Raw genomic sequence first — 22325 nt, 5'->3', positions numbered from 1 at the left:
AGGGTAACAACTGAAAGATTGCTGTTATTAAGGGAGTTAACTAAACGCTTATGTCCAATAATTATAGCTTGAGTCTTACTTGGATTAAGTGCGAGTCCGAAACTGGCCGCCCAAGTGGAGACAGTGGCTAGGTCACAATTTAACTTGTCAATCGATTCATTGATTGTATTGGGTCTGGAATGTAAGTAAAGTTGTAGGTCGTCGGTATAGAGGTGATATCGGCAATACTGTAAGTTCTTTGATACGTCATTGATGTAGATAGAGAAAAGCAGTGGTCCTAATACTGGTAAATTTTCCATTGAATTCTCTATTATAGGGAAAAGGTCTCTTTAGGACATGAAATCTTTAGTTGCACTTCCCTGTCAAAGAAAGTCTTGTTAATGATTTTCATCATCCTTCAAAATCTGTTGCCTTTAGGTATAATGGCAAGCATGGTAACCATTTGGTCATCCAGGACAACTCAGAGTAAATAATGGTTTTCATAACAATGGCTTTTTTCTTATACATTTATAAAATGGCACAATGATTCTACAATCAAAAACAGTAATTATAATTATTTGCAAATGATAAGATATAGTACAGTATTAAGAATCTGAAATCTTCCAAAGAAAGACACGAAATAGTTTTATTTCCGGCCATTTCTAATGCATGCAGTAGAAATATACTGGGGCATCTAAAATAAACACAATTTTTCTCAAAACTGTTCCTGGAGTCAGTGGGCAGGAATCTACAAAAAATTTTTCATTCATAGTTTTCTGCCCAAGGGCCGGTCTTTCACTGCAAACCAGCATTCTCCAATCTTGTTCTCTTTTCAGCTTTCCTCTTAGTTTCTACATAATTATGATCCATACATCTTTCAGCCTTTCTCTTAGTTTCCACATATGAGCCATATAATATATTATATTAATGTTGTCCATCACCTGATATTCTCTTCTGCCCCGAACTATAAGAACATAATGACACAAATTTTATTTGGCTACTTTCTAATTTAGCTAAGTTAGTGGGAACATAATTTCAGACTGCAGATGTATATTTAAGTTTCGATCTCACTAATGTAAAATATCAAAAGTGAATCAGGCATAAAGAAAGAATCAGTTATTGACCATATTAATGCCAATATTCTCATTCCATGGTTGTATTGTAATTTACATGCTTGTGAAAATAAAATTTGCTATCAAAGAACACTACAAGGTATTTAACACAATCCATTCTCTTAATTTCAATATTATTTAAGTAATGGTTGAATTTAAGGGAAGTATTATTGTGATGTACCGAAGTATGTATGATATTTCCGTGCAGGAATTCTGCATTACCATATGAGGAAGGATGGGTGGAGTGGAGAAAAATTCTCTCTGGCACCGGGACTCGAACCCGGGTTTTCAGCATATGCTGTAGGGTTAAGGGTACACCAAATGCAGTATTTTGTCTCACAAGGATTTTTTTGCAAGGCAATGCATTGCATTTTGATGCATTTGGTTTAGAGAGTTAACCTTTTGAAAGACATTCTGACTCGCAACGACAATGTAGATTTTAGATTTCCTACTAGATGTGAGATTTCAAACAATTTAATAGCTTACAGTATTCTATTGGTTATTCTGCTACGTTGTTTTTGTTCAGGTAATAAGTTGCAAAGGATATGGGAAGTGAAGAAGTCGATGTAGTTGTTCTTTTGAGACAATTTATTCAATTATTGGACGAGAGACCAGAAAGAGATTATTGGATTCACCTACTAAACAAAAAAAGAGACACTGCTAGTTTCATAACAGAACTTACAAATGACTGCGGATTGCAGTAAGCTTTACAACTACTGTAGATCAAGTCTAACTACGTTTGATCACATCTTGGGACTTGTTGAAGACAAGATTAGGAAAAGAAATACAATACTCAAGAGTCAGATAATTTTAAACACTACAAAACAAATGTGGCACAGCTATATAATCTACAGCGCACTGTCAAAGGCTGTAGAGAAAAGATGGCATTGTTTTTCTATCCTCGCATATGCGCAATTTGAAATGTCTCGAGCATACTTGTTGCGAGACATTTGTCAGTGCAGTATCACCCTTTGTCGCAACATGTTGCAAAGAGATGAGCAATATTGTTTCATATACTGAACTGCACTTCATTTGATGCTATGGCAATTGACGCGTATGAAACATGTTGGAACAAAATGTTTCATTGCAAGACAAAATGCTGCAGTTTGGTGTGCACCACTTATCAAGGTCAGTCTGCAACACTGCCAAGCTCGACTAATGTTAGGTCTTGCCTCACTACAGTACCCCTTATGTCCTAAAGAGCTTGTAAGAAATACGGAGCTGGGGTTTATTTGGTGATAGACATGTTTATGCTGATAGTATCAGTGCAACACCCATATTTTTATCTCAAGTGTCAAGTTATCATCTTGTCTGACATTGAACAATGACAGCTTTTAAGGCTTAGTATAAACATGACAGAATTACACATCACATCACGCCTCTATTGTCTATAATTATGTGCGTTCAGTATAAAAAAGTATTAATAAGTATTTAATGAATTTCAATCTTAAGGCATATAAACTTGCAAATGTTTATTTGCTATTTAATAACAATATATGAACGTTTTCGCCGTCTAGGGCATCTTCAGATATAACAAAACATATTATCTGGACCTATAATAGTATATTATGCAAATAACAAGGAAAATAGAGAACAATATATGTAATACATGAAATTCATGAGCTTTATGTAGATATAACATGATACAGGATGAATATTGAGATAATCTTTGAATTTGAACTTAGACTGGACGAATGTTTTATTTTATACATATAGCTCATGTTACAATAAATATACAATGTTTAAAATTTGTCAATGATGTTAATTTTAAAATTTACAATGACGATAATAAAATATTTAAAGTAATCATGGCTAAAAGTTGTCGTAAGTTACAAGATAGTATGCGTAGTTAATGTTCGTGTGTTTTGTAATTATTTCACTTAGAGAGGCCGTTGGCATTTGAATGAATGTTGTTTGACGTTGATGACTACTTTACAATTGATATACAGTGATTAATTTAGTCAATGTTAAAATTTAAATTTTATAATGAAGATAATAAAATATTTAGAGTAATCATGGCTGAGAATTGTCGTAAGTTCAAGATAGTTTTCGTGGTTGATGTTGTGTGTTTTGTAATTGTTTCACTTAGAGGTCATTGACTTTGAAATGGCTACTCTGATGTGATGACATCCTATTACGTGTTCTCAGGTTTATTGAAGTATGTAAATGAAGAAGTTCTATAAATTTGTATGTACTGGTGTTGGTGTGTTGGAGGTTCTCTTAAAACCTCCAACACACCAACACCAGTACATACAAATTTATAGAACTTCTTCATTTACATACTTCAATAAACCTGAGAACATGTAATAGGATGTCATCACATCAGAGTAGCCATTTCAAAGTCAATGACCTCTAAGCGAAACAATTACAAAACACACAACATCAACCACGAAAACTATCTTGAACTTACGACAATTCTCAGCCATGATTACTCTAAATATTTTACTATCTTCATTATAAAATTTAAATTTTAACATTGACTAAATTAATCACTGTATATCAATTGTAAAGTAGTCATCAACGTCACACAACAATCATTCAAATGCCAACGGCCTCTCTAAGTGAAATAATTACAAAACACACGAACATTAACTATGCATACTATCTTGTAACTTATGACAACTTTTAGCCATGATTACTTTAAATATTTTATTATCATCATTGTAAATTTTAAAATTAACATCATTGACAAATTTTAAACATTGTATATTTATTGTAACATGAGCTATATGTATAAAATAAAACATTCGTCCAGTCTAAGTTCAAATTCAAAGATTATCTCAATATTCATCCTGTATCATGTTATATCTACATAAAGCTCATGAATTTCATGTATCACATATATTGTTCTCTATTTTCCTTGTTATTTGCATAATATACTATTATAGGTCCAGATAATATGTTCTGTTATATCTGAAGATGCCCTAGACGGCGAAAACGTTCATATATTGTTATTAAATAGCAAATAAACATTTGCAAGTTTATATGCCTTAAGATTGAAATTCATTAAATACTTATTAATAATTTACCAGGCATATTGATATATTAAAATGAATTGTAAATTATAAAAAAGTATGCTTATTCAATACTTAGAACATTGTGTTAAGAGATCACAAGTAAAGTTGAGCATTACAATTAAAAATAAAAAGTTTTGTTAATATGTAATATGGCTTGGTTTCTCACAGATTACGCCAGGTACTTTCAGTGATAACATTCCTATAAGGCAGTGAGACAACTTAATATCATTAATTAAGTTAAATTGTGTGTGTGTTTTTTTTAAATGTCGCAACATGCTGAAATAAGTAGTTCGAGGGAGTTTAGATTTTGTAAACATAAAAGTCTCATTTTTTTACTTTGAAGTCCGCCGAGTTAGCTCTGTGTTGCCTCCAGACTAGCCAGCCCAGGCTCGATTCCCAGTGGAGTCAGAGATTTTCGTGTAAAATTTCTACCTCAGACTCGGAGAAATGGCACTGCACAACTTCTAATCACTAGATTGTACACCAATATGCCTGGGTTAAATCCCAAATCTCTCTGCAGTGCATATGAAGAGAAGGCATTATGTCACTGCTGATAGTAATTCATCCATCGATAGGGACATTAAACCTGGTGGCCCCCTTGGTGCTATTCGATAGGAGTAGGCTACATACCAGCACAGGGTTTCCCCTTCTCCCTTTCTCATCTTCATAATTCTCATCCATTCCCTATACTACACTTAAACGAACATTTAAACATACACTCACTCCAGTACACGACAAACTCTCCACAGACACACATCATGCACAGCGTGGTCCGTTAAAGTGGTTGCAACTTGGAAATGAGTTACAGTTCTACTGTCTATCCCCAATATGCAGAACCCAAATCACACAAATGAAGTGAGTAGGCATTGAATTTGCTTGCTTGCACACATGCACACACTTTTTACTTTGATTTTAGTTGTGCTCAATGCTTTTTTTCTGGCGGAATATGCCAGAACAGTGTTCTGGAACCATTTTGTTGTATTTTTGATCATGGAACTGAAATACGTCAATAATTATGCTTTTAACTGATTTTTTTTTAATTCCGCCTAGGCCTTGAAAGTCTTAAAGTTTGATGAACAGGAGGTTAAAACGACAAAATTCCCTGCACTGGACAGTAATCATCTCCCCATCCACTATAATACGAGTATATTCTACACAAAAGTTTGATTATAACGTAACTTTAGAGACCATGCATTCATTCATAGTTTTCCACTGCAAACCCAGCATTCTCTAATCTTTCCTCTTTTCCATCTTCCTCTTAGTCTCCGCAAATAATCCATATATTTTAAGTTGTCTATCATCTGATATCATTGCTTGATCATAATTAAATGAAGAAATATGTGTGTGTGTATGTGTATGTCTAATGCTCAATATTTAACAGTAAAGTCATTCTCCTTCTTGCTTCCCAATATTTAGATGTAAGGTCCATAAAATTTCCCAAAGATTTACAGATTTTTAGATGTTCCATGTCCATGGTATCTTCTTTAATGCACAATAAACATTCAGCAAAGTCCAATAAGCCGATTCAATGTAGATGTTTTGTAAGACAGTCATGATCTGAATGTTCTAAAACAATCGACCAATAACAAGATTTATATAAAATTACCGCAATAATGGGAGAAACCACACATCAAAAGAAAAGACAAAATTAGAATCCTAATTGAAACTAACTTTAATCCTAATGAAAAAAGAAGCCTGGGAAGATCGCAGAAGAGACAGCATGAAACAAAAACAGACTACCTGACCTAATACCTGGAAGTGAGAGATGATTATGATGATGATGGTGATGATGATGACGACTAGGATGACGACGATAGTGATGTTGATAATTTTCAACAATTTTTGGTCTGGATGATGATACATATCCTATAGTCTCTGACACTCACCTATTAAGCGTAACTTCCCCTGCAAGTCCCGGTTCCTGTTTAATGGTTGTGGTAGTAATGATACCGCCACCACTACCACTCCCACCACCCACAGTTGTAACAGGTGAGGTTATCACCGAGATTGATGACCTTGTTGTCACTGCCATCCTATGTTGAAAGTTGCCCGCTGGTGTTGAGCGGAGCTGCTGCGATGTGACGAGCATCCGGTGGTGGTGATGACCACTGGAACTAAGCGTAGAAGAGCTAGAAGAAGGATGAGTTAATGTGGACGGATGGCCAGGCTGAGTGGAAGTGTAGCACGAGTTGACTGTGGTGGGGTGACTCCTACTGCTCAGCACCGGCACCCTCAATCTACTCGTACTCGCATCTGAAAATAAATACACAAATATAAAATGATTATCCACCTCAAAATCCTGTACACTAATTACAATTATGAGCACATGAACTACAGGAATGAAGGCGAAAACCCGCACATAGCAGGGAGGCAGTTACTGACATATACTGTATTGTATATTCAATATCCTTCCTACTACTATGATAGTCTTGTCATAAACTGTCACAAGCAATTAAATGGATAAAAAGAATATAAGCTTAGTTGAAGAGAGAAATTCCATTGATTTTTGTGGACATGAGAGAAAGACAAGAGTGCAGTAACATGTTTGAGTTGTTCTGAACAGTGGTTCTATACTAAAAGCCAGGTTATGAACCGACTGAACAGGAAGTAGTTGGCAGGTCGAGAGGAAAGTGTGGGTTAGAGGGGTAGCCTGTACAGCGATGACACGTTGAGTGTGGGGGATTGGAGGGGAAAGGAAGAACGGAGCTTTTCATTGGACCTCACGTGAAAATGTCGCCTGCTAACGAAAATCTGGCAATGGAATCACGGAGACAGTGTAGCCAAACTTCCCAGTTCATTTTCAGTACCATGTGCATTACGAGTCGCATTTCGTACCAGCGTCATTAGCTCGTGCTTTCTTAAAAACCGTAATTTTAATTACTAATATTGTTGATAGTGTTATCGAGAACTGCGAATCCAGAAATGCATATAGAGTGTTAGTTGGGAGACCGGAGGGAAAAAGACCTTTGGGGAGGCCGAGACGTAGATGGGATTTGAGGGAGGTGGGATATGATGATAGAGACTGGATTAATCTTGCACAGGATAGGGACCGATGGCGGGCTTATGTGAGGGCGGCAATGAACCTTTGCGTTCCTTAAAAGCCATTTGTAAGTAAGTAAGTAAGTAAGTAAGTAAGTTATCGAGAACTATATATAGTAGTTATTTTAAACATATCGGTGCCAAATGCTGAATACGCTTTGAATCGCGCGCCACTATGTGGCAACAGAGCTCAGAAAGAGAGCAACAGAATGTTACTTCCGGTTTAATCGGTTCATAACCTGGCTTTTAGTATAGTGTCGTATGTGTCTTAAAAAAGTGCTACTTTTTTCAATTTTACATTCTGATGACAAAACTGAAGAGAGAGCAGAGATAAAAATAAAACTTGACATCATTATGTTTTGTAACAGAACAAAAAGAGGCATTGATATTTTTGACGAATTTATATTTCAATATTATGTGTCTAGAATCAGCTGCAGATAGCCAATAGCAGTATTTTTTTGCATATAAAACACTGATGCAATCAATTCTCAGACTATTCATTCTACCAACACAGACAGTAGGTCTACAATAGAGCATAGGCCTAGATTTTTTTAAGAGAATCTGGTATTAGTGTTGAAGTGCTACCTAATGACATGGTACTTATATTTTAAAAAAACTTAAAAAAAAGTATGATAAACATTAAGGTTATTATATTTTATTAGTATTTAATAATTAATAAATATGTGAAAGGTAGCATTTCAATAATTATGTTCATTGGCATGAATATGTTTGCATTTTTAAGCCTGTAGATTCTTTTTATATTTGGTTTAATGTCGGAAAGTTATACCCCCATCTCTACTTTTGCAATTAGTCTGTTTTGGTGGACGCATGTGCAGAAAATTCAGTGATAAAATGATAAAAATATATTTTTTTTCCGTATTAAATAGGTTTATTTAACAATAAATGATAATGGTGGCAGCGCAGCAGCAGCAGCAGCAGCAGCAGCAGCAGTAGTAGTAGTAGTAGTAGTAGTAGTAGTAGTAGTAGTAGTAGTAATAATAATAATAATAATAATAAAAAGCCTGCCAAATCCTAATTAATCACATGGTGCCACATTAATATCAATTGTAATTTTTCACGCCCTTTTCTTTGTTTCCCTTCTTTAAAATTTAATATCTATGTTTACATAGGTATATTAATTTTTTTTGAGGATATACTGAGTCGGTAAGGGCTACCCTCAATGGGGGGGGGCAGTTCAATATTATTATTTTTAATAATAATAATAATAATAATAATAATAACAATAATAATAACAACAACAATAGTAATAAAATACATTACACGTTAAGTATCACTGACAATACCATATGTCTTGTACAATATGTACTATGGCTAAAGCTTAAGGTACGGTCACACGTCGCTACTTTTGCAGCGAAGCAGTACAAAAAACTGTGCAACTCTCATACTGCGACGTGTGAACAACGGTGCAACCCGAAAAGTAGTGGCTGCCGAACCTCCTGCTCGCTACTTTTTGATGCTGCGCACAGCTTAAAAGTAGCGACGTGTGAACAGGGTTCTCAGGGCTGCAGCCGCAGCATTTTTGACATCGATTTTGTTGAAACTTTTGCTGCGGTTGCGACCAGTGTTGCCGCCCAAATGTGCCAATGATAATTTTATTGTTTGGATGTATTTTAATGTTAGATGTGATGAAAATAAATTATTTGCAACAATTATTAAATGCACAACACAGTCTGAGCATATTTGCTGATAATTCACTTTTTTAATTTTCTGTAGCATAGTTTCAAATAGGAGGGTTGCCAACATCGATTACGTGAATATGCTGTTGGTTATCATTTAAGTATATAGGCGTTTTTATAGTAAAAATAATGTCAATTTTTGAATACTAGTTAGGACAGAAAAACAAATAATAGATAAGTAAGCTTTCGCATGAGTCTATTAATAATGCGAACATAACCACAAAATGTATATTGAGAAGTCAACACGGAGATGTAAACCTGCAGCATGACTGGGGCTGCAAAAGTAGTGCCTTGTGTGTGAACAGATTCGCAACCTCCAGTTGCAACTTTTGCTGCACTCGGGTTGCGCAGCACGAAAAGTAGCGTGCAGTGCGCTACTTTTGGCTTACATGTGAACACGACACGCAACTTTTGCAGCTGCAGTACAAAAGTTGCGCAGCAAAAGTAGCAATGTGTGACCGTACCTTAAGTTCCATCCAGGGCTCTTTTCGTTGTGTCTCTGTCATTCTTTCTAAGAGTGTGTCCAATCCACTTCCACTTACGTTCTTTGATTTTAGTCTTTACCTTTTTCTGATCCGTCTCTTCCCACAATCTACAATTACTCCAGATGTTTGACCAATGCACATCCATTATATGAAAGACATTTATTTATGAACACCTATAATTTTATTGTGGTTCCTTCCATCTCTTGTTATGTTGTGTTAATCATTGTAATTTTTCTTACATTTCTTCGTCATTAATTGTGTTTTGTCTTTTGTATACTCGTCATCTTGGCAGCCCTATAACGAGGGAAGTTGTGCAAAATAAAATAATACGTAGCTGTTGCTTCACAAAGACAAAGGGTAAAGTCCTTGTAAGACTTTTCGAACTTAGACAAGAAGTTTTAGTGTTTTGGATGATTGTAAGAATGAGTATGTGGCCTTCCTTACAGGTGAGAATTGGTTGGCAAACACAGGTATTTCCCATACAAATCAAAGTTACCCTATCATTCAAGGTCTAATCATCATGGCATTCCAGAAAATAAATCAATTTTTGGTCAGTGTATGACAATAGTAGTAACTTAACTCTCTTCCCTATCTTATTTAGACTCTTTCCTCAATGACATTGAGCTTTTCTCACCTCCTGATTTTTTTTTTCTGTATTAATTCATCTCTCTGCCCTCAATCAGATTCCAGAAAATCACAGTGAATTCAACTGGATATAATATCCATTCCTATATTTTTTAAGTTCAATACTGTCAGTAAAACTAAGAGAACAACTGTATGATATCTGCTGTGATTCTGGCATGAAAGCTAATTTTTTAAAATCCAGACTTAAAGACTTTTTAAATATTATGAGGAATTAAAAATTCTTAACTTTCGGATGGAGTACTAAAGTTTCCCATACATTTTACACATCATATTTGTACAAAGAGGGATTTTCGTATTTGATTCAAGTGAAATGTAAGTTACAGAAATATACCTGAAGCATGCTGAGATTTACGACTTCAGACTGTCATTCTGCCCAACATAATAGCCTACACCAGATAGGCAGAATCAACACCACACTAATTCGGTGAATAAAAAATGTTTTATATGTCGTAATCAGTGTAGCTCAAGAGGTAGCACGTCTGCTTGCTGATCCAGGACTGTGCTCAAGATTGGGATGATTACCTGGTTGGGTTTTTCCGAGATTTTCAATTATTGTAAGGCAAATGACAGGTAATCCCATATTTTGATAATTTTATCTGGAGCCCACGTATTAGGCCTGAGCTACAAGGTTCTTTTACTTGTAAATATACAGAAAATCCCCGAGATGTTAAAGGATTTTTATCAATCTGTCACCTTCAATTTGCTTTCAAAATATAAACATCGGACCTAATGGCAAGCATGATGAGTTTGATTATCAAGAAGATTAAAGTTAATCTTAAAGCCATGGCAAAGCAGGGTGAATCCCTGTAAATAAACATGCCACTTATTCTGGCTTTAGACTTTAGTTCACAGTCAGGCTATAGAGATAAATGAAGCACTAGGCATTCACTCACTATTCAGACAGCATAAACACAACACACAAAGTGTTGATCAATAATTTATGACCTTGTCAATGTAGATACAGAAAATAGACTGAGAAAATCGATTATATGCAATATATTAAAAGAAGATATGAAGAAATTTAGTGATTTAATTAAAAATGAATAAAAAATCAAAGGAAATTATTTCAAGCAAATTAGGTCTAATACAACAGACACACATCTCATTAGTCCAGAGTAGGCCTAATGTTATGAGTACAGCCTGGAAGTTCAGGCATTTATTTTGGCAAAAAGGCACTTTAAATGTGAGAAATAGGCTGTAAAAATGAAAAAAATAAGCAAAAGAAGATGAACATTTTATACATTGAAAAGTTTGATTTTTAGTTTTATTGATCATCATAACACTCAACACTCTACCATGGATGAATATACAGTGCGATCGAAAAGTCCCTCCATAGCTCCATTAGTTCTAGTAATCCTGTAGGAAGTTGCCACGTAATCCAGTAGAAAGCTGGCACTTCCCCATTAATTCCGGTTTGACAAGCTCACATTCCCAGTCCATCATATGCTTAGCGGCCAGTGCTGCCATTTGTATTCTCGGCTGCACCATGGCTACACAAGCACTGCGGAGAGACTTCTCGATCTCACTGTATAATAGGATGCGAAACTGCGGTCAGTACCATCTGACTGAAGGCGGTTCAAATAAGATGATCATAAGAACACAAATATATACAACGTAAATGACAGAATAAACCAAATAAGAACTAACTGGTTAGAACATATTGAAAGAATGCCACATAATAGATTTTCACAGCTGACACTTCAATATCAACCTAAAGGCAAAAGGAAAGTAGGACGTCCAATTACAAGATGGAAAGATACAATCTCTTGATGTGGAAACAGGTCAAAGGCCTAATTCCATGAGGAAGAAGAAGAAGAAGTAATAGTAACATAATAAATTGAACTATCTAAGTAGTTTTTGCAGACTTTTCCATTGTGCTCTACATCAAATACCCAAAGAATACAATCCCAATTATCTAACCTTTTGCTATTTTCTGTCTCTGTTTGGTTATATTTTAATTGGGTAGTGTAAAATAGATCTTCTCTTTTATCTTCCTGTTGGCTCCGGTAAGAATTTTCAGTGGAAGATGGTGTGAGAAATAAAAATGTAAATGTTCTATTTTAAATCGAGTTAGTTGAGAATATCGATGAGGGTGGGAGGGAAGGAATATTTTCTGCATAGTTTAACATTTTCGTCACCAGGTGCGCTGCTAAATGCATGTAGTAAATAGTTTTTGTTTTCGCTACTTGGTGCGCTGCTTGATGTAATAAGTTCTCCTCCATCCAACAGATGGGAGCAAGATCAGTTTCTACATTAGCGCCTCTAACATGTGTTACGGAAAACTCAGTAAATTTCGTATTCTACTATTTATTCATCCATGACTCTACTTTCCATTGTTCTTGGTTGCACATAACCACCAGATATTTCCTTAAGTTCTCTACATTCATGCTTAGTCTTCTGCCTGAAAAAATGTTTTCGGTAATATAAAATGACCTCTGCAGTTTCAATGATATAATTGGCTATTAACAGCATAAGATTTCTAAAATGTTTGTATTTTCCTAGTGATATTAGAGTATGGAATTTCTCCCTTTGAAAGTCCTTGTAAAATTGTAAAAGTGAAGGATTACTGAACTAGGTTTTCTGTCAATTATCGCTTTCAATGAATAGGCTAACTATATTGTGTTGATCAAGTTTATGATGTGACCATTCCCTTGGTTTTTGTTGCTGTTATTCAGATGGAAGTGTTTGCGAATATATTGAAAGAACAAGAAGGTATGTTAAAGACTATCCAAGTAGGCTACCATAAACCTGACGAAAGCAGGACCTACTATACTAACTTTTGTACTGAAGTGTTTACAAGGATAGCAGTAGAATTGGTTCTGATTCAAAGAATAAGGATCTAAGAATACCTCCACTTTTATATGACTGATTTTAACACGTGTTGTAGTTGAGTGAACAATAAATATATCTAACTGCTATAATGTGAACTAAAATTACAATAAGTACATAGGCCTAAGTTCGTACAGTAATAGACCTATTTTTTACCAAAAAAGTCTCTCATCTTTTTCTACAGAAAAATATAAAATCATAATTTTATTACATCGGACATTTTAATTATGCCTTATTCAAGTATTTTTGAAACACAATTTTATATAGAAAAAAAAAAAGCATTAAATCTTAGAATTTAAAAGCAATTTCGTTAAAATAGGGGGGAAAAAAAGGCAAAATAAAAAACTCATAAAATACTGAGAAAGATATGGAAAGAGTTTTTCCTTTAACAAAAGCTCAGTATCTTGAAGAGACAATAGGCCTAGCTAGGTGTAATGAAAAAATTCCAATAAAAAAAGGCATTTTGTCAAACTTCCAGGCTTTATATTTCGTTTCATGTCTGACAAGAGAAGTAAACATTGCCAGCAGAGGAGGGGAAAACTATAATAAAATTGATATTCAACCAATGGCAGAGGTCTCATTTCACCTTGTCTTGAAGTTATAGTACAGGCAGAATCAATAGGCGGGTTTTTGGTTTGGTACGGAAACAACTCACTCCACACTTTCTCTAGCGGTTTATGACTTGAACAAAGAAACCTTTCTGTCGCTCTGTTCGAATGTTAGTTATTGACAAGTGCTTGTCTGTGATACTACTGTGCTACAGTTTGTTCGTAAATACAATGTATCTCATAATAAACAGTATTTTAAAACAGCTACTAATCATCCGAGTATTGTAATCGCTATAATGTCTCAGTCGGGCCCTGATATCAGAAGCCTTACTAATGGTGTAGTTTATCAACTTCACTGTTTCTTGAAAGAACTGTGAGGACATTAAAAATGTTCTATCATCAATGCAGACAGTCACTGTCAAAGGTCAGTGGCGCTTCTTTACGATCGGTCCAGAGAATTTATGCAAAAGGGAGACGAATAGCAGTAAAACAATCATCTCATGGAACCTAATTTTACATACATTTATTTAAAGACTACACGGACGGCTGTAGATAATATGGAATTTTACATTTAAATTAATAATATTTTTTATAGATATTGTAACATTTTATTTTATGCTATATTAAGTTGCTTATTTAAGACATTAACAATGGAAAATTGTTTCATTATTTAGATTGTTGAAGACCATTATTTAGTTAATTTAATTTTTTTAGAAACTGTTCACGGAATAAGGTAAATTTCTTAATTGATATGCTAATTATATCTGTCAAATGGAGTATTATATTGTAGTCTACTACATGTTCTTGGCTGCTAAATTTTTAGGAGCTCCAGTGTTAGTTATAATTAGGTAAAATACATTACGTTTGGGAATATAATATTATTAGGATCATAAAATGAAATATTATTTAATAGCTTGTCAATAATACATTAACTTGAGTAGATATAACTGTGACTGGCGACTATTTTATCGACCTTTTTTCATTGAATATATGCTATTTCAACACTTCTTGTATTGAATTGTTGATGGACTTCAATAATACAGACGCATAAATAAGACTGAATGAAACTCACCGCATAGAATCAGAATAGTGCTGAGTGCCCAATTTATAAAACGATTTTTTGTGTCATACTTATTATGTTACTTATTTAATTAAGCTAAGCCATTCATAAGTGTGCTTTCATTACGAAACTCGTCCATGTTATAATAATATACATGTTCCACAATCAGTAAACATACATTAATATTTTGTACTTCAATGTTTAATTTTATCGTGATTTATAAAGTTGGTAAGTATACTGCATAAACATTATTTAGTATTTACTATTTCAACACAACATTCTGAAAATACATAAATACAAAGTATTACATTTGTGAAATGGCTTAACTTGCAAAATATTATATAATGATAATATTGATTAATGTAATTACTACAAATCACGTTATTATTTTAATTATTTTCTTAGTTTTCCTGTAGTGAAGAAGTATCAATGGAGGAGAAAGTTATTTGGGACAGGACCGTACACCAAGCAGGTTCTGAGGGGTGTAGGAGTCGGGGTAGAGAAGTAGGGGTTCACCAGACCCGCCAATTTCTTCTGCCTCTAGTATAAGCTGCGGTAGAATGCTTCAGACTGCCCAACTTCAAGTCAAGTGTGGAATGAGACCTCTGCCATTGGTTTAATAGCAATTATACTACTTTCCTCTGTTGGCAATGTTTACATCTCCTGTCAGACATTATAGAAGAAAGTATAGTTATAAGTCTCCATGCAATGGCTGTTATGGACATTAGTTCATTTAAAGGCTCAAAGATGTTAATGTAGAAGATCATGCCACAATCTGTGTTCACACCATAAGTTTGAAGTCAAATGTTGTAGCTGACATTACACAACAATAACAAGAAAAATACATGGCAGTGTTCATAGACCTCAGAGGAGCCTATGACACAATTAAGGAACATAAGAGTTAAAGACAAAATAGACCTACTATCATGATTCAAAAGATTCCTTACACGAAGATGGCTATCAACAAAATTCCAACAAACAATTCTACAGGTCTTCCACAGGGAGCAGTGACTAGCACAGCACTATTTAACATATATGCAAATGATCTTATCGAAAAATTAAAATCAGTAGAAGGAATCAAAACCAGCAGATGATGTAACAATATGGATGTCATACAAAAACAAAAAAATCAGAACACAACACAACAGAGAAGATGAACTCTGCCCTACAAATACTACAGGAATGGGCAAAAGATAACATGATAATCAATGGCAACAAAACATCCTATCAACACAAAAGTGCCATAGGCCTATTCAGTCTCAAAATCAAGAATCACAACTTAGCCAAAAGCGAAATAACCAGATACTTAGGAGTCTACCTAGACAACAAATTAAACAAGATTAAAGAAAAAGTAAACTCAAGACTATCTCTCTTAAAACGTCTTGGTGGAACCACGTGGGGAAGCACAAGTGAAACACTGAACCAAAAATGAACATCTATATCAAAACCATTATTATGAAATATGGTAGCTAAGTGCTATTAACTGTCAATCAAACAAGGTTAAGCAAAACTGAAAACAGTAAAATAATGCTCTTAGATTAATATCAGGTTATTTGGGTTTTACACCACATAATCTATGTCAAACTTAGATATATCTGGATTTACTACAAAAATTAGTTTTTAATGGCCACATAAAACATCACGTTGTAGTGACATTTAACGACTGTTTGTTGTTTACAGTTACTTCAGTCTCTTATTGTTGCATCAATTCTAAAACAGCTGACTTGTGAGGAAACTCAAGTTAGTATTCTGTTTGCAACATTTAACTAAATTTAATCTGCAGATCTGACTACATTATCAGTAACATAAGCAGCTTGTTTCTGAATAACTGTTCAGCCTTACAACCCTCTGTTGGCTAAGCAAACAGATGAACTGTGAGAGAATGTGGTATGTTATCACTAGGGGGTGGATGTTGATGACCTAAAAATCTACTTAAAATGATCATTAAAATTCCCTTAAAGTAATGGAAAAATGACATTAAATTAAAAGAAAATGACATTTAAATATTATTCACTGTACTCGCACCACAACTTCTTAAAAATTAGTCACCTTATTTCAATGACTGCCCTGCAAATCTCAGAGAGAGGAGGCAACTTCCTGGAATTTGGCTAAGATAAAGGAAAAGAACATGCAACAAAACGAAGGTTTTAAGGGAAAACTATAGATTTTAATGAGGGTTTGCAATGTGTTTCAATCAGGGGTGATCGATATCAGTGCCTTCATTCTCCATCTCCTCTTCCTTCCGTACTTCACTTTTGTTACCAGATCTTCCAGATGAGGGAGTGTGAATGACAAAACAAATTGTGCATTCTTGCAATCTATGTGTTAAAAATACTGTCTACTACAGTAGACATCCCTTCCAAACCATGTTGAGGACACAACGTCCTGTTCAGGACATGGCGAAAGTTTTCCCCCTTCCAAACATAAATTTTAAAGACACCCTCATACCGACAAAAGAACAGTAGCAGTCAAAGTCCTTACTTAAACTAAGCTGTGGTCAAGCATTTTATATTACTTCCGTTGTGTGAAGTGAAGCCTTCAGTGGAATGAGGGATGGACTTTAGAGTCTGTTCCAAACTATAAAAACTCAAACTTCACTGTTATTCACTTATTCAATAGGTATTTACTACTGGTCTATTTGGTTAGAAAATGATTTAACAGACCTATCGGTAAAGAAGAAAGTAAAATGCATTCCAAATGATTACAAGTTCTTGAAAGTATTAAAAATGACCAAAAAACGCCGAAAAAAAAAAAATAGAAAATTGACCTATTAGTTCAAACACGTCAAAAAATGCGAAAAAACGCAATATCAGAAATTACTTTTTTTTTTACGTTGATATTGACATAGAAAGGATTTCTATACTAATAGGCATCATCCTAATGTGAAAAATAAGATGATGTTTCACCAACATCCGCCCCCTAGTCATCACATGTAGCTTCGAGTTTTGCTAGATTTCCACCCATCTTTGCCATGTTATCAGTAATATTCATCTACAATAAAATATACACTAAGTTAGTAGTGTTGTCATGTATTGCACTTACATTCTGTGGAGACGGGTCCATTGGTCAAGTTCTGCACTCCCCCACCAAACCCTGTAGAAGCAGCACCAGATGCTCGCACCAACACATTCTCACTTGCACTAGTCGACGGCATTGCCACACTAAACCCACCACTACCACTAGTACTTGGCTCATGATTCAACACTAATCCACCGTTACTAAAACCACTAACATTAACGTTACTGTTTGTTGAAGAGACAGGACTAGTTAGGAAATTCGATGTCGATGTGGAGGTTGATAGATGATGATGTCGGTGTCTTCTCCGATGGTGGTGATGGGAGTGGTGGTGAGGAGTGGCGGGATGGTGAGATGCGGGTGGCGTGTGATTCGTCGGAGTGGGAGAAAAGGAGAGGGCATCGAACCTCTGACTGAAACTCGACTGTAGGGAGAACTTCGAGCAGCCAATTGCTGGATCCCAGTTGCTGATGGGGTTGAACAGGGAGTCCTCTGCAAGGGTCCCAGATTTGGCTTCGTCAGCTGGGGAGTCCAGCCCCAGCCTTTCAATAATGTTCAGATTCTCATCATCCGTCACAGATGGAAACTCAAACAACTGTGATGAAGAGTTCAGCATGAGGTCCGCCAGGTTGAGCTCTGTAGTCGTCACATTGTCTGACACAGGTGTCGCACTGTTTGAGTTGTTAAAAATATCATCGGACAACGTCTCCACCTCCAGGGTCAATGTCGAACCATCAACACCTGGAAGACCATATATGAGGGGCTCTTCTCGTGAAGAGTTAAAGATGTCGACATCTCCATCTTCTCCTTCACAGCCAGCAGAGGGTGGAGGCGTCTTTGGCCGGAAGTGTAACCTATTTAAAAAAAGAAAAGAACATTTATTTTAGTATGTCCAAGGAGAGTTGGAATTCGACATAAGAAGTAGTATCATTTAAACAGCTGACTATTTTTTGCGAGAATGGCCTCTTGTTATCACAATGGTGACCATGATGCCAGAATTAGAGATGTCTTTATTCACATGATTTCTGCATTTAATCTCAATACAGTCGAACTTCAATATGACAATTTTGGGGACCAGGAAAATTGTATTACTGTATTAGTTATAAAATTTTGCTCATATTTATGTTCTGGGACAGAATGATTACCCTACGTGACGTACAAATTAATTTCACATTCAGACATATTTAAAGGTACTGGGACATGATGACTGCCTATTTTTGCTCTTGAACTTGCAAATGACATATGCATTAAACAATGCTTATAGTATCTTTTGATGAAAAATTAAATCACTTATCCCCAACAGAATATTTATATGTGTTTACAAATTTCGCTGTTTGAAGATGATTTGAAGAACGATTTCTTGATGCTCAAAGATCCTAGCTTTACAACAATACGTAACCTAATTACATATAGTATCAATGTATGTGCAAAGTGGCACTGGCTATAAGCATTGGTTGAATATTCTTATTTCATATCGTAGTTCAGCATAATTTTATTTTGAAGCAGTTACACAGAGTGAAGCTCGTACTTGATGTAAATTGTGACAGTTTTAACTCTTACTAGTATAACGTAGGATAAAAACTATATTTATGAATGTAGGAAGAGTGAAAAGGTCTGAAAAAAAAGTGTAAAAGTAGAGTTACCGTGTCAGTAAATGAAGGTATTATGATAATGAAGATGCAGTTGAAAGGCAGAACAGCTCAAGAGAATATTATTATCAGAGTGGTGAACTTCGAGTTCTTTTAAGTGATTTAAATCTACGATACGCTACACTAACTTTACTTCTCTTCCAAAGGCAGCAATTGAAACAATCTCCTCTCACAACTTGTTATGTACTCACCAGTCATTCTTGATTTCTGAGAGGAACTGGTTGTTGTTACGTGAACTCGAAACTGAGTCAAGGACAGTAAAATCGAGATTTGCGAAAACGTCATCTATCTCCGTACTTGCTCGGTCCAGTATCACTCTGCAATAGTATGCAATGCTTCATGTATGTAACCATGACAAGAAACAAAAAGCAACAGTTTATTACTATCAACATGACCAATATATAAATTAAAATTCTAGTATATCATCTGGTAAGAAAAGCAAGTGTACTAGCCTTTAACAGGCTCTTTAACAATATGTACCACATTCCAACAGGAAAAGAAAATGGGTTTTCTGATATAAAACTGATAAAATAATTGTGCAACAAAAGAAATGGTATAAAAATTCTATCCTGCAATAAACTATATCGAATTAGGTTGTGAAAACATATTCAAGACAAAGATTTGTGATACATAATCTTAACGTTCCGGTTAGAGTGTTTCTTTCATTCTTTCTCCAAAGTCTGTCTGCAATTTGTTGTTCACTATGGAAATTGTAATTTTATATTGACAAACATGCATTACTATGTTAATGGTGAAGTTTAAGAAATGAAAATATAAACAAACCTTCCACCTCGACCAATTCTCCGCCTTGCAAAGCCAATGCACTTCCGCTTGGGGATGGATATGGAAGTAAGGCAGTACCTATACCTCCTGTCGGCAAGACCACCTTCCTCACGACCACACCAAGGCCAGTTCCCAAGACCTCCAGACAAAGGCTATAAGCAAAGCAAACAGATTTCATCTAATGTTTTCTTGAACAATACAAAACAAAACATAATACTGATTCTGAGATTTCCATTTTCAGAACTCTTTTAATGTGTTAGTTTCTTTACAAGAGTCTTCTCTTCATAAATATATGTATTCTACTATAGCACATCTTTCCTTTTAGTCATATTTGGTGTAAGAAATGTGTTAGGACACATTTCCAAAAAGAAAAAAAAAATACACATATATATATATATATATGTATATATCACGAAAAAAATACAAAAAATAAGACGTGCCTTAAAAGCTTTGTGATGATCACAACTTTACATACACTTTATTAATTATGACAACTGACAAAATAATTTCAAAGTTTCCAAATATTGCCCTATTTTTAATCTAAAAGACCAATATTTTTACTAAATTATTAGAACCTGACGATGAAGATAGACGTGCATTCAAGATTATATCCAATAAAAATCTGATAACATTTTATCAACTTTTCTACTTTACCAATTTCATTCTTCATGTCACACATCTCTGTTATTTCATTGTATGGAAAATACAGTATTTTCTATCAAATTAATACCGGTACGAGTATGTTATGTTTCTAAACAATATCCTATGCAATAATATAGTGAGGATGCGTAATTATTTGATTAAATACTTTACCTATAAATAATACAATTATTGCAGAAAATTAAGAACCTGTCCTTGGGCAGAACACTATGAATGAATATCTGTATATGAATGTGCGTGCATGTGTTTGTAGTTTAAAAATCAAAATTAATAATGGTGTTTGAACATAATGTTTGTCATGCCAAAGAAGTTTGCCTGCCTATCTCCAACAGTTGGTATATGCAGACTGTTGCATCTTTTCCTTAATGCTAAGTGGCTAAGAGATCAATGTATGAGGCATGATTGCCAGTGCATAATGAAGTCCCATGTATGAAAATGGGTGACAGGAAACTGCACTAAAAAATGGTCAACAAGAATTAACCGAAAAATTACACAGAATTTGGAAGAAATATAAAAAATCACATAATATTACGAAACACATAATCTACTCGTAGAAGGAATTTTGTGAATAATCAAGAGTAAAAGGAAGTTCTGAAAGCAGTCTGAAAAATAATGAAAGCCAGATTTCAGTAAGTGTAGTTCAGTGTTATAAAGAAAATGGAAATTATATAAAAAAAAATAATAAAATAATATACATTAACTATTTCTGTAGAGTCAGTCAAAAACCACTGAGCATTATCTTCAGGCTTGAAATATTAATTCGCTTGAGAACATGATTAACTAAGTATAAATTTTAAGCCATTCTGTTGTTTCAGTAATAATGTTTTCCAGAAGAAAGTCAATGAAGACGTACAATTGCCTTGTGAAGATGTGTCTGGCTAATGAAATAGCAATATTTGGATATCTATAGAATTTAGATTAGAAAACTTTGTGCATTTCTGCGACAGCCAAATAATTCTCATAAAATTTATAATGGTCAATAATTCCTTGACTAACTAAACCAGTTGTCCTAAATGGCGACCTGGCTAACATTAAATCTCAGGTTTGCAGGTTCGAGTTTATGAAATATCTGAGAAGAATAATGGGAAAAAGTAGAAGAGACAGGATACACAATGAGAGAATATGAGAAGAGGTAAAACAAAAAAAAATGCAATTTGTGAGCTGGTAGAGGAGCATCAGTTGAAGTGGTCTGGACATGTGAATATAATGAGTGAGGACAGGAAAGCGAAGCAAGTGATGGAAGTGCAGGTGGAGGGTAAAGTAAGGAGAGGGTGGCCGAGAAACACATGGGAGGACAGAATAGAAAAAGTTGAATGATGTACGGGAAAACTAAGATGGAGATGAAGAGAATGAGCCAAGATCGAGAGGAGTGGTTGAAATGGACAAAATGAGGTGCCCTGACGCTTAGCGGCATAAGGAGCTAATGAAGAAGAAGAAGAAATTTGCAGGTCCGAACATAGCCTCTATAGCAAAGGATTTGTAACGACCATATAAATTTTTAAATGATAAGTAAAGTAAATAAAGTCAGGTGTCATTGCTGGCTTGGTAGCTCAATTGGCAGAGCACTGGCTTATGATGGTTGTGGACAAAAATTCGAAACTCAGTGATGGTGACATCGTATTTATGGTGGAAAAAGCCATGGTTCTTGCGAGTTTTTCTCATGGTTCTCCAATTTTCCTCCATCATTCCACAATCACATTCCATTTTAATATTCATTATCATCATTACAACAGCATTAAACAAAGCAGTATCAGGGTATGATGGTAATACTGAAACTGGCATATAGACAGCATATGTCTGAGGAAGT

At 34.9% G+C, this 22325-nt stretch overlaps 1 protein-coding gene across 1 annotated transcript in view; it reads right to left on the bottom strand.

The window, feature by feature from the left end:
• E(Pc) (Enhancer of Polycomb) overlaps positions 1-22325 on the bottom strand; it is a 45206-nt gene that overhangs the window by 4694 nt on the left and 18187 nt on the right. Inside the window, exons 8-11 of the mRNA XM_069847389.1 lie at positions 19859-20010; positions 19267-19392; positions 17454-18280; positions 5995-6361 (exon numbers count right to left, since the gene is read on the bottom strand). Of these exons, the coding sequence (XP_069703490.1) occupies positions 5995-6361; positions 17454-18280; positions 19267-19392; positions 19859-20010 (1472 nt within the window). The remainder of the gene's footprint in view (positions 1-5994; positions 6362-17453; positions 18281-19266; positions 19393-19858; positions 20011-22325) is intronic.

Source organism: Periplaneta americana, chromosome 15, assembly GCF_040183065.1.
Source record: "Periplaneta americana isolate PAMFEO1 chromosome 15, P.americana_PAMFEO1_priV1, whole genome shotgun sequence".
Lineage (NCBI taxonomy): Eukaryota > Metazoa > Arthropoda > Insecta > Blattodea > Blattidae > Periplaneta > Periplaneta americana.
This window is presented reverse-complemented; position numbering and strand designations above follow the sequence as displayed.